This window comes from Bombyx mandarina, chromosome 07 (genome assembly GCF_030267445.1).
Source record: "Bombyx mandarina strain Sakado chromosome 07, ASM3026744v2".
Taxonomy (NCBI): Eukaryota; Metazoa; Arthropoda; class Insecta; order Lepidoptera; family Bombycidae; genus Bombyx; species Bombyx mandarina.
The window spans coordinates 5,175,101-5,189,816 of record NC_143214.1 but is presented as its reverse complement, the minus strand read 5'-3'; the positions used below and the strand labels follow the sequence as shown (position 1 = coordinate 5,189,816).

Genomic DNA, 14,716 nt, shown 5'->3' with positions numbered 1-14,716 from the left:
TCAGTAGGTCGCGTTTCCAATCCGGTGGTAGATTCTGCGAAGCACTGCTCTTGCTAGGGCCAGTGTTAGCAACACTCCCGGTTTGAGCCCCGTGAGCTCACCTACATGCCAAGGAGAAGCTAAAATAGCTTCACAAGGCTATCAGCATAGGTAAAAAAAATACTAAAGTTACGTATTGTTCCGATGAACACTAATTGTATATACGTTGTAAATTATACTGGGAATAGCATACAATGAATACTTCTCTAACTACTTTAAGGTGTTTTTCTTTATTTTCGCTTCTCTAAATAATTATGCCTAAATATACAAAGCTGTTATTTGCTCCAAAAACAAATGGCTTAAGGTCTTTTAGTCGGGTCTTACTTACATCACCGCGTACGTGACTTTAATTAAACAAAAGTTTTGTAACATGTGCCGCAACTGTTAACCCAAAACTGTTTGTATAATACATTCTGTTGTTTGTCCTAAATATACGGAAAACGGTTCCATTAATTCATAAGTTGATTATCCTTAAGTATATACTAACAATGTTTCATTTCACCACTGATAATATTCGAACAGCTGATCAGTAATACTATAAAAGCCATACATGTTTCTTGTGCATCTGCATTCGCAAACCAAACTAGTGTTTCCATGTTTAAATTTGATATGTATTCATTACAATAGTCAAAGGCTTTAAAATCCAAAGCCATTCGTTGATCTTTTAATAATCCTATGTTGTATGCCTATGTTTAACCGCAAACACAAAAGCGAAACCTTGACATTACCTTAGCTGAGTCGATGCGCTCCGGAGTTCTAAATTAGTCATGATCAACAAAGCATTTTATATTTTATTACTAATGCGACACCTAAGTCGCAGTTGAGTGTAATACAAAATGCAAAAATCGGTTCTTGTTTTTTTTCGTACCTCTTGGCTGGCAACGTCAAGATGTCATTCCAGCTTCTCCGGGCGCTTCGTCTGAGAGAATTTTGTGAAATCGCAATAGCACGAGCGTGTTTCCCTGGACGTAACAGCGGATCAGGATCGCAACCCTCTGAAAAGACCCAACGAGAAACTCAGTACGTTACGTCTATGAATTAGGTTGCATGTCGCATTCAAAGATTTCGACGAGAACCGTGACCGCTTCGGATACCTTAATTATCAAGAGTGAATCAGGCAAAATACGCACGACGACAGAAATACGCAATCAGTTTCCTTTTTTGTGTTAGATTTTTGCTTTGCGGATTAGAGCTAGGAAGGTTAAGTTAAATTTAAGTCATGTTATATCAGACGTTTATTATTATTATTTTTCACTCAGATAAGCAATGCCCAAGTTAAAGGCACTAAATGCACAATTTTATGATATGTAATTGATTGACGACTTCTAAGAACAACAAAGCATATCCTGACAAATGCTGAGCTATTCTCACGTTTTAGTATCACTGTCTGCGATCTAGTGTGCTAAATGAACTACCGTTTCAATGCCATTGCTCTCAGTAAGTTTAACGCTTATAGTATTAAGCTTATCATAAAACCTCTCAAAGTAATGTAATCGGAATAAACTATGTGTTTCAAATTGAAGTATAAACAAAATTTAAATACACTTTCTGGCATTTTTAACGCGCTTTTGTTAGCATGGTACTTATATATGTATTTGTGTGTAACGGAATCTTTGAACGACATATTCAGTCTTCTTTTTTCTTCTATTTGCCGGTAGCCTAAACGGACATACCAGCTACGCGCGAACTTTTTCATAATTTCGGCTTACTTGAAAATTTGCACACAAACCAAGGATCGATGACAACACAATAATCTTGTAACTTCACCCTTGTATCCTGACCAGTATCATCGTTACTTCAACTTGCTATTTAAGCGTGGTTTTTACAGTGAAACTTTTTTATTACATCGTCTCAAACTTTTTCATCTGTGTGTTGCATGTCGCGTGACGGTCGGCCGCGGAGTAGGGATAAAATGAAAGGCGCTCGTCAGAGAAGCCAAGGCCATGGCGGCGCCTATAGTTCGCAGTAGCTGACCGGGTAGTGTATAGACTATTACTCATTTGTGCCAGTGCTCCACGCTATTTTGTTTGTTTTTGTCAGTGTTTAATGTAAATGTTGTTTGTCAGAGTTAAATGTCTATAATGTGAAAAAAAGTTTCACTTTTACTGTGGTTTCATAAAACCAACACAATCCTTTTTTAGTTTCCAAACTACATAATAATATATCATTTAGACTACAAACGCTTACTGTTGTAAATTAGGCTGTGCGTAATGTTAAACAGTGTGAAATTGCTTAATTTAATTATCATTTTGACCGCCAACTCTTAACGTTGTAAATATTTATGTAATTAGACTTAAATAATTAAGGTGCAGTTAGGGTAGGTGCCCACAACGTGAATGCCGCCTATTTCAAGGTGTACAGAGGAAACCTCAAGCCTACTCATAAAGTTGCAGAATAGAATGCATAATTGCTTTGCAGCAATCCCAGAAAAACAAAACGTTGAGAACGTTTATTACTGGTGGCAAGACCTCTTGTAAGTACGCACGGATAGGTACCACCACCCTGCCTATTTCAGCCGTGAAGCAGTAATGTGTGTTTCGGTTTAAAGAGTGGGGCAGCCGTTGTACTGTTAAAATTGAGACCCTTACAACTCATGTCTCAAGGTGGGTGGCGCGGCATTTACGTTGTAGATGTCTAGGGGCTCCGGTAACCACTTAAGATCAAGTGGGCTGTAAGCTCGTCCACCAATCTATGCAATAAAAAATAAATAAATAAAAACTACTAAGTGAGAATACATATGGAGAAGAAGTACCACCATAAGCTCGTATACAATGAAACTGCATACTACACATACGACACTTTTACTAACAAATAACTGACTAGGCGATTAGAGTTATAGATCTTCTGGCGAGAATTACTGAGCATTGAAAATTCGTGTCACGAAGAGATTTGTTTTGTTTGGCCTTTCATTCAATTTCGTAAATAAGGTCTTCACGGGAGAATGAGCCGCAATGCCAGTATGATCGCCAACCGGCCGCGGCATTTAGTGACTTGTGGTAAGATGTATTGCAAGCCCCCACGAGAACGTACCTCCGCTGTCTATTTATACCGCGAAGCCGTAATAAATTGATTTCAAGGGTGGGACAGCCGTTATATTATACAATACAAGTAAAACTTCGAGCTCATGTCTCGGGATGGGTATTTACGTCGTGATGCCTAATATCTCTGATAATGCTCAACATTAGATGAATCCTGGGTTCATCCACCCATCTATGAATTAAAAAAATAATCTGTATCCATGTAAACATAAAACTATGGATATTAGTTTTTAGTCTCGCTTGCCCTAGTTTAGGGCAGACAATCGTGCGTGATTTATCCCCTATTGTTCATTTATTGTTAAGAGCTATGAATGTTTAATTAATTCCAAGCTGCATTTGGCTTATAGATTTTACATGTATGGCTCCAAAGCTTCGGCATTAAGATCAAAAGTCACCTTTAGTGACTCTAGATGAGTTACTTCGTCTCAACATGTTCCCCGAATACAAATGATTCTGTATTATCCTCCATGATAAAGACAGATCTTCTTGGCCAATGTCTTTCACCATAGCGTGCTTTGAGAATCTGGTAAAAATCTCTTGTCTCGCCCTTTAATGTTGTTTCCCAAGTATTTGGTCTGTTACAATCTTTAGGATATGCTTCACAAGTGACTAATGATGGCTGACTATCTGTTGCTTTAAAGCTTGTTTTTTTATTTAAATCACTCAGTGTTTCTGTGTTTTGAGTGAATTCTGCTACATTAGTTGTTAAATTACTATAGCTTTTAATTTCATTTTTAATTATTGTGGTTTTTGTTGTCTCTGAAATAGTTGGCTTGATAATATCATTTGCACTTTTACTAGATGTAATTGGCTTAGTAGCTAAATTTGTTACTAAGTATCTTGTACAGTTATGCAACGTTGGTGAATTTTGTTCAGAAAACATATAACTTATTGATGTTTCAGTAATATTGTTGTATATCGTTGTTACAGATGAAGTATCTATTGGTGAGCTCAACGTAGTCACTGATGTCTCTGCAGCTGTTTCAGATTCATTAACATGCACATCATTTGTTACAGTTGAACTAAGTGATGTAACAGTAGTAACATTTATGGAGGTACTAGCTGTTGCGTTAGCATTCGATGACTCAAATGTAGATCCATTCATTGCAACTGTGGCATTACTGTCATCAGCAACGGAGAGAGTAACATTATTCAGGATTTCATTTGTAATAGTTGAAACTGTATTTATTTCACTTGAACTTAAAGCAGCAGTCGTCAATGGCAGAGTAGATTCTATATTTGTTACTGTTGGCTCCGAGCTCATACTAGGTATCTGATTGACTGTAGAAAGCGTGAGAGGATCATCAGAACAATTATTGATATCAGTTTCTAAGTAATCTGGAATTATAACGAGATAACAATTTAATGCAAATAAATGCAAACATGAATGCCACTTACTCATCTCATAATATTTAGCACAAATTATTTCTCATACTAACATTTTTTGTAATCACAGCTGTATTCGTACATATCACATTTATCCAGAAACCCGCGAAAATCTTTATTGACTTTTTCGTATCCACATTCCGGAATCCACGTGTGATTACAAGCCTTTGATAATAAGCATGGGTCCGGAGGCTTAAAAGAAGGTAATCATAATATCTTTAACCTGGATTTTACGTCTTAAAAGTATGTAAATCTAAATATCGTACCGAAATATAATGCGTTGCTACTTTTGACAACATGAACACAAAACATAATTCTGCAAGAAAACAGTTTAATCAAGCTTCCAAGAATTTTTTCTTCATAAAAGTAACATAAAGAAATTTAATTAACATGAAAACGAAGCTGGGTTCTCACCAATTACGAGCTGCCTATCATCATTAGACATTTTTCTTTAAGATTTAAATAAACATTTTACTTTAAAAACGTTTTTATTTTCTTACAATTTCGTTTTGTTTTATTTATTTTTTTATCGCGTAAGGAAGTAATAATATATAAAAATGTTTATGTTTTAGAATTAACTTTCCGTAAAACACGATATTTCAAGAAATTTTCTCGCCATAAATTTTGTATTTTTCATACCATGAGTTAAAATCCAAAGAAAATCATTTATTTCGTATAATGATTTAATTTTCCAAAAAATCTGAATCACGTCTTACTTTGGTAGGTTTCGAAGGGAAACCTTTAAATATTTTGACCATAATTTTTCCACCTTTCATGAAAGTTAACCTTTTTAAGACAACTGTTCTCTTCTTTGTTACCAACACGGGACGAGTCGAGGAAATGTGACGTCTAGTTTTTGTAATTTTCCTTATCGGCTGAGGCGTATACCTCCGCTTGCCTCTTAACATGTGCATTGGTAATGTTGGAACGTACGTCGGTTCGTATATCATCCTCCTTCCGTCTGGCAGATACTTGTAATTCCCGATGCGTATGTAGTTATGCTTTAAAGTTGGACACCCCGTTGCAGGACCAAAACAGTCGGTGTAGTTAGTTACCTGATAAGCTGTAAATAAATTTCAATAATTCATTGACATCCCTAAAAATTTTAGAAGTGACTTTATTAGTTTTGGCGATAATAATAGAATGAAACACAAAGAATAACACAAATATACATACTTCTATTATGATCACAGTCGTATTCGTACATATCACACTCGTCTATGAACAATCTAAAATCTTTAACCTCGGCGCCACATTCTGGTATCCAAGTATGATTACAGATATCTGCAAGGAGACAGCTGCTCAAAGGCTGAAATTAAAATGGTTACTGATTGGAAAACACGTCATATTTGTAAATCTAAATTCATTAAATTACAATGTTCATACAACTTGTAACAAATTGTAACAGAATTATAAACAACTAGCTTTACACGTCCGCTTCGCTGGGCATTTAAAATTAACATTATTATTTCTCACCCCCACAAAGATACTCATCATTAACGCCCCCGCAACTGGTGGAGGGAGTCCAACACTCATATAAATATTAGCCTATCCATTAAGTACATGTATTTTCTACATAGATACCAAGTTTCAAGTCAATCGGATGCACGCTTCAGTAGTTATAACAGAACATCCGTAAAAACCACTGTAGATTTATATATAGTTATTAGTATAGATTGTATTTATCATCTTCGTTTTTAAAACATTTATTTCACATTCCGAAACAAATAATTCGTTTCAACAATCTTACTTATATATTCTATTATAGTTACGCTCTACTATGACTATGTATGTTTTCGCCCTCATAAATCGATATCACCACATCAAATATTTTCATAAATACAAAACTTTACTATGTGTTGTTTCAAGTAAAGTTGAAACTAGCCTATACCAACAAACAAGTATGAACAAAATATAGAGAGTTCTCAAACCCAAAATCATACTCAATTACATTTATATCAGATCTTTAACGTATAATTAAACCTGATCGGATACGATCCATGACCGAATATACTATAGATACTATAGTAGATTTTTCTATTATCTTCAGTAATGGCTTCGTTCATCATTCTTAAATAGTAATATTCTAGATTATCAATTTCAAAAATAATAGCGAACGCTACGATTAATTTATTATGAAATTCGAACAATGTAAAGAGTCTCTCAATTGTTTATATACTATTTCAAAAAACATTTATGTGAAGGTGTCACGCGAGCTGAAACCTTGAGATTACTAACTATATACACTATATCATTCTCTCGTAGACAAAGTCCTATAAATGTAAATGTATGTATCTTTTTATGATTGTGTTTTTTAGAGTGGGATTTCCGTTTTATCTACTTTTAAATAACAACGGCGCTGAGGAAGTTTTTAATTGAAAATTCGAATGATAACAGTTAGTCTTGAAACAAAGAAATTAAATGAATAAATTTTTATATGAAAATTCATCTATTTTAATTTTCCGGTAGAGTTGAGTTATCCTGGGAAACGCTTCCGTTTTCGCTCAATTAGAGATAGCTTAATGAAAGCGCTAATGAGACAAAATAATTAAAGCTTTCAAAAGATTGGAATGTGTATTTAATTTGAAAGATAAATTTTTTTTTTTTTTTATTGCTTATGTGGGTGGACGAGCTCACAGCTCACCTGGTGTTAAATGGTTACTAGAACTCATAAACATCTACAACACAAATGCGCCACCCACCTTGAGTATAAGTTCTAAGGACTCAAGTAGAGTTACAACGGCTACCCCATCCTTCAAGCCGATTACTGTTTCACGGCAGAAATAGGCAGGGTGGTGGTACCTACCCGCGCGGACTCACAAGAGGTCCTACCACCAGTAAATATGTATTTTAGTTCCTTAATATGACAATACACTATACTGATAATATGATAAATATTGTTCATTTATTATGTAAATAATGCATACATAATGACTAGATTTTATATGTTTTTATCTATCATAGTTGTTTTCGTATTTTCTAAGATTTTCGTGTGTTAGAAAAATATTTTTTTATAAATGATATTTGCTATAGTTGATAGAGAAAAAGAGAAATAACGACCAATTAATATCACCAATATAACAGATCGTGAAAGTACTGTTTATTAGCGTGTTAACGATTTTCGATCCTTAGTTCGTCTATAATCACTTTGACAAATGCCTAAACGTCTTCAAAACTCTATGAAGGAAATGTACAAGCTGCGTTTTCGTCAATCAAAACAAATATCTCACCCAAACGAAATGTTGGACTGTTGGTATAGGAACAAAACCTGCATAAGAATAATATACAATAAATAAAGCATATCGAACGCACAATTCACTTTTGATGCAGAAAGTTACCTGCTAACAGAAATAGTAAAAACTTAAAATACGTTTCAAACATTCTATAACTATAACATTTTATGGAGAATTGGACGTAAGCGTCGACAATTTTCCGTGCGCACACTATAGGTATTCGATACGAAAAACAATGTTTTTTCCCGCAGGCAGTTATCAAATTTTCGAAAGAAAGAGGTGACTACCACGAGTTCGCGATCGACTTCACGATGAAGCAAAAGATCGTGTAATCAAAATGAACTTTGGTAATTAGTTACACGCTACTATTTTTATCTGTCTTATTACAGCTTCACTGGGCTAAGGGTACGGGCACATCTGCTTATACGTCATTACCATTGTCTATGGACCACAATAACGATAGATAAAAACCAAGACAATACCTACCTGTTCCAACGAGACTTTCAATAACAGTAGGTAAACTAAGCATAAAATAGGTATCGATATTGATGTAAAGGATACAAATGTAGTGAAAACATAATACTAATCAATGAATAAATGACCGAATACAAAAATTTTATTATATTATTAACCATTTGAATTTAGAATTGATTACCAGGCATACACAAATTAAATTTCAAAAGTCGACGAATGAATTATCATTTTAAAGGTTTTAAGAGAGAAAAAAGGCAATATTTGTCCCAAAAATATGCACAGTTTTTTTTTTTTTTTTTTATTGCCCTTGTAGGCAGACGAGCATACGGCCCACCTGATGGTTAGTGGTTACCGTCGCCCATGGACTTCAGCAATGCCAGGGGCAGAGCCAAGCCGCTGCCTACCGCATTTTCTGTGAAAACTTACAAAGTATTAAATTAAGAAAATGTGCTTTTACTGTTACGAAATATCTTTTCTTCATAATTAAGGTTTACTGTATACCTTTATTACTAATTTCTTTTCGTATTTGCCAAGCGAATGAAAAGTGATGATTGATCTGTGAGCTATACTTTAATATGTATATCTTTTTTTTTAAATAATAATTTGAACAATGTAATAATAAAAATTTGATATATGATTTCAAACTAACAGTACCTATCTAAAATTGATATTAGCTTGCAATTTAAATCATACTCGTGTATAATTTTCTTGATATCAGAATTTAATAAACACGGAATCGAAATGTCATATAAAATTGTCGACATTCACTTCGAACGGCAAGACGTTTATGCAAATAGCTTACAACTGTACTGCAATGTATCTCTATGCTAATAAACAGACTGAATATACGTATGTACATACTTCCACAACAACCACAACAACAAAACATCGTAATTTGCATATACAAAACACATTAAAAATAAAATATTCGGCGATAATTAGCACACAAAAAAATTGGCTAGGAAATTGCTAGTCGTAAAACATTGATTTCCGTCAATACATACGCTATGATACTCGTTAGACGTTGATTCCGCATTAATTGCTCGATAAAACTTCCTTAGTACAACCGGTCCGGATATACGGATGTAATATGAGTGCAACGATTACTTGCTCTTGATGTTGACTCGGAGGTGAACCGGTTTCGAACAAGTTGCATGAGCTGTTACAATATAACAGTCTCAATCCCTTGGCGGTTAAGTTCGCTGCGTTTACTAATACAAGTACCTAAATAAAGGACAAACCCGAAATCCATACAAACTTGGGCCTGGCGTTACACTGCTAGAATTTGGGCATAAGTTACAATACCTAAGAAGGTTTCATGAGCCCAATTTTCAGGTCTCCCAGCAATGGCCAAATTGGTAAAATCAGACAATGTTTACATTTTAGGTTATGTTTATTGTTCGAGATATTTTAATAAAAACGATATTTTTGAGGCTGTTTCCTACTAAAGATGAGTAATTTTTTACGAAACCTGTTGCAGCAACAGGCTGCTTTAAAATAAAAATGGAACCTGTTACGAGAAATCGCGTGTTAGGTTGTTTACGAAAACGAACGAAAGTAAAAAATTAAAAACAACGTAATGCGATACGCGCTGCGCACGAAATGATTTTTTAAGGGATTTTATGACCTGGTAACTAAGACCTTTAGGTCAGTCTTATTTTAATTTTAATGAAAACTTTTTTATATGAAAAACTATATTTATATGATAACTTTTTTATATAAAATATAAATCATTACGTGCTCCCATATTATCTCATCACATTTCATTTCATTTTATTTTATGCCTTTTTTATTTTTATTTTTTATTGCTTAGATACCCATCGACGAGCTCACAGCCCACCTGAAGTTAAGTGGTTACTGGAGCCCATAGACATCTACGACGTAAATGCGCCACCCACCTTGAGATATAAGTTCTAAGGTCTCAGTATAGTTACAACGGCTGCCCCGCCCTTCAAACCGAAACGCGTTACTGCTTTACGGAAAAAATAGGCAGGCGGGAGGTGCGGACTCACAAGAGATCCTACCACCAGTAAAATTATTAATATAACTACACCATAGAAAAACTCAAAGTACCAAATCGACTTTTTCATGCTATATTTAAGATTGCCAGTTGAAAATATTTTGAATTGCCGCAGTTGCCGACATGATTTCGTGTCATAACTAAATGGCACAGTTATTTATTTCTTTTAATGATTTTTGTTAGTAGATTTTGGTGCTTTACGTTACGTTATTCAATGAGATTAAGTTTACAGTCTGGCCAGCGAATCATGGCACAACTAAATAGCGGCAATCCAAAATATCTTCAGTTGGCAATATTAAAGATAACATAACACGATTTGATTGACATTTGTATTTTTCTATGGCATAGTCACATTAATATAAAAATGCAAAACTACCCTTTCATGCTATATTTAATGTTGTCAGTTGTAGATATTTTGAATTGCCGCCATTGTAAGTAGTTGTGTCACGATTCGATGGCCATACTCTATTTCATTGATTAAAATACCTGTAAAAACAGTCATTTATCCTAAAGCAAAAGAGTATTAATTATTTTTTACACTCGATTTCCACTAAATCGATCCTATTTTATGGATGCTCTAATTCTAATCCGCACGTTTGTGGAGCTAGTTACGTATATTGAAATAAGTGTTGCAGATGTTTACAAAGATTGTTTAAAATAAAAAATTGAAATCAACTTATTTTCTACACTTGGCCATTGTCAATGAAGCTAAGATTTCAATAGGTTTAATCAAGCAAAATAGACGATTTTTTTGGTACATATCCCATTCGTGTAACGCTTAGGCCCAAAATGGGGTTTCTCCTTTACTGAATAATGGCAAGCAGACTCTAATTCCTTCATTTTTCAATGTTTTCACAAGGAATAAAAGTTGTTAATAACAGTTAATCGTAAAAGGTGTATGTATTTGCCACATTTTTATTGCTTAAACGTGTAAACGAGGTCACGGATCACCATTTACTTGTGGTAGGACCTCTTGTGAGTCCGCGCGGATAGGTACCACCGCCCTGCCTATTTCTGCCGTGAAGCAGAAATGCGTTTCGGTTTGAAGGGTAGGGCAGCTGTTGTAACTATACTTGAAACCTTAGAACTTATATCTCAAGGTGGATGGCGCATTTACGGTGTAGATGTCTATGGGCTCCAGTAACCACTTAACACCAGGTGGGCTGTGAGCTCGTCGACCCACCGAGGCCATTAAAAAAAAAACCGTTTTAAGTATGTACCGGTGCCAATAGACGACAACAACAACGTAAATTCCATCACTCACCTTGAGTCATGAGTTTTAAGTCTCAGTTATATAGACCAACCGCTGCCCCAGCCTTCAAACCGAAACTTGTTACTCCGTAGAAAGTATCAAATTTCTCGAAACGTCTGAAATTATATAATGAATATACGTGAGATTAAACCGTAAAAGTAGTTTTAACTGTGTTTACGATTGGCAATAATCGAAGAAAATATTATGAAGATTTAAATTAAAAATATTTTTTGTTTAATCAACAATTGCAAAATTTAATCGTAGCGAGAAAACCCGAGTAGCGTATTCGGCCCTTTCCTTGTTCGTTTGACAAATGAACTACAATCAACAACATTTTGTGTTTCAAGGCGTTGTTGCTACACTACTAAATAGCTTATTCGATCTTTAATCTCGGTACTTTATTTTTACTACAAGCAACATTAACAATTTTGAAATTGAGGTAAGATACCTAGGTACCTACCATTCGAAATACAATTTTTTCACTTAATACCATCGGAACCGCGCAATTTGTTATACATATGTTTGACATTTATTACATTTTTTTTTTTTCTCTTTATCGATGAAATAGCAAAGGTCGCGTCTGTAACGACCTTAAATAAACACTCCGTTTCAAAACTTTTAAAAATGCAATAACATAAAGACAAATGTCTTTTAATAGCTACATACGTATTCAAATGAATGTTTTCAGAAATACATAGAATAGAATAAAAGAATAAAAATTCTTATTACAGTAAATATTATTACACAAAGTTATTATAATTATGACTACTCGATGGACAATGCTTTCTCACGTCTCCATCCATGGCAATTGTGCATCGAGTGGTCACCATTTTAAATTAGACCCGACCTTCATCAATGAAGAGACCGACTCAGAAGATTATAATTATAATAATTATCTTCTAAGACTACTAGGCTAACAGTAAACATTTAGTGTCGGTAACCTACTTATGTGTTCACTGAAATCGAATTTTTTTTTGCGTTGTGGTAACCGTACGACCGACCTAATGGCGAGTGGTCATCGTCGGTCATGGACATCAGCAAAGTCAGTGGCACAGGCAAGCCACTGCAACGGATTTTGCAATGAACACATGTAGTAAAAGTACTTTTTCGTCCATATAATAACTAGCAGTATATTATAAGCCCGCACGAGTAGGGGTCATGTACCTTACTATCTATTTTTAACACTGACAAGTTTTTTTTTAATGGAAGTACTGCGTTTGGTCTGCATGCCTCGCCGCTTAGTCAAGGTAAACGGGTGAACTCCAAGGTGCGACTGACGGTTTTGGAAACAACTACCCGAGCATCCCGAAACACAAATTGCTGCGAAGATCTAGCGGAATAATGCTAAGCTAAGTGTCACGACAAGCCTTACGACGAGTGCGGTGAAGATACGAGGCAGTCAGGTCCCAAACTAAATTGTAAAGTAAATCTTCTAATATGTTTAAGTTTCGACATTATATCTCAAAGTGAGTGGTGGCATTCCCAGTGACATATTTATGATATGCAGCGACCGCTTAAATCAAGTGATGTTGATTTATCACCTACGAAGTAACAAAAACAAATGCTTGGTAAAAGACCACAGGAAGCAATATCAAAATGCAAAATCTCTAGAGCGAGAATCAGAAAAGGAGAGAGAGAGAGAGAGAGAATACACTTTATTGCACACCAAAACACAATTTACATTCAAAAAAGCAAAGGTCTTATCGCTAAAAGCGATCTCTTCCAGACAACCGTATAATTTATAGAAATTCTGGAAAATATAAAAAAATATAGCAGGTATGTTGCGGTGTACTATAGATAATACGTTATAGAAAATATATACATACAATAAACAAAATATATACCGTTTACATATAATATGAAATATATACTTATTATTATATACCAATATACATACTTACATACAATACATACTAATATACTTACATACACATAATACATCAACAGTATGGAAATAATAAATGATGATGCAAACAAACAGCACTAAGAAGATAAGTAGTGTTCCTTCACCATTCTTTTAAAACAGTTTAAAGTTTGAGCACTTCTCACTGCATCCGGCAGAGCATTCCACAATCGAACCGCCTGGACGGTGAATGAATGATCAAAGAATGATGATGAATGCGCCGGCATTTTCAGTCTCAGGCTATCCGATGATCTCAGGGAAAAATTATGCGTATCACGTAGGAACTCGAAACGTTCTTTGAGATATATGGGGGCATGGGGGTTAAAGAGAGTACAGTATAGTAATGAAAGGACATGAGTATTGCGGCGAAGGCGAATTGGTAACCACTTGAGTTTAGTGCGAAATTCAGATACATGATCATATTTCCGTAAACCAAATATGAATCTTATGCAGAAATTTTGTAGCCGCTCAAGTTTATCAAGTTGTGTTTCAGTTAAATCAGTATAGCTGGCATCGGCGTAGTCAAGAATTGGAAGAAGGAGAGAAGGAAAGAAAGATTAAACCGGAGCAAGTAACGAAACGTAATCAGTCAACCTGCACTGACTGCTTATCGCCAATACCTAATTTATCCCATCTATAAGCAATGCCCTGACAAAAATCAATTGACAATATATCACTAAAAGCTAAAGGCATAGAAAATTCGAATGTAGGCAAGAAAAATGTGTTCGTTAGCTTGTTAAGTCGAAATATTACCGCACTGTCGAAATATTAGCGAACGTCGCGTGGGTTTAAATGTCGTCCACAAACTCCAACAGTTTATTTTTTCTTCAGATAAATAGAAATGGAATGTACATTCTCGGACATAGTTCGTTCATTGCTTTCCAGGTTTCATCCGCCCACATCTTCGCAAATCCCTAATTACTTCGCCCACGTAATAAAAAATACATATTTTGTGACCTTTACTTTTGACCAGTAATTTAAATGATGAACATGAATGATGAACTGTTACACAAAAAAAATTTAATATGTTAATATTTATACATACATAATGTTAACATATTAAAGCATAGTTTCGTTTTTTTTTAAATTAAAACCAATTAGAGTTAGTATCTGTTGGTAGCATGTCTCATTACGTAACTCCCACGTACCGACGCCGATTGATTTTTGTTTGCATCGCCCTACGTTGTACGCATGCGTTAATAACTTAACGCACACACCCCAAGCCGGCACTGACATACATGCGCAAAATCAACCGAAACTCACAATCAAACCTCGACCCTTAGAGGTCAACCATAAAGTCGTATTTCGCGGTGGCACTCGGTTTTATATTATTAGACAATTCGTTCCTATTAAGGCTTACACAGGCGCGCC

At 35.0% G+C, this 14,716-nt stretch overlaps 1 protein-coding gene across 1 annotated transcript; it reads right to left on the bottom strand.

The window, feature by feature from the left end:
* Positions 1–3,037: 3,037 nt before the first annotated feature.
* LOC149502619 (uncharacterized) lies at positions 3,038–9,422 on the bottom strand. Its single transcript, XM_089728920.1, has 5 exons — positions 9,412–9,422; positions 9,175–9,226; positions 5,640–5,772; positions 5,149–5,526; positions 3,038–4,139 (listed from the first exon to the last, which is right to left on the bottom strand). The coding sequence occupies exons 1-5, from the start codon at positions 9,420–9,422 to the stop codon at positions 3,493–3,495; spliced, it is 1,221 nt and encodes a 406-aa protein (XP_089585046.1). The 3' UTR covers positions 3,038–3,492.
* Positions 9,423–14,716: the final 5,294 nt, after the last annotated feature.

What these genes read in the sequence shown, in the direction of transcription:
- LOC149502619 (XM_089728920.1), bottom strand. An exon ending in CGTCTAACGAGTATCATAGC is followed by an intron (nt 5,773 to 9,174) that starts GTATGTATTGAC and finishes TTTTAATTTCAG; the next exon opens with CCTTTGAGCAGCTGTCTCCT. An exon ending in TTCAGATTTTTTGGAAAATT is followed by an intron (nt 4,140 to 5,148) that starts AAATCATTATAC and finishes CTAACGCAACAG; the next exon opens with CTAGTACCTCCATAAATGTT.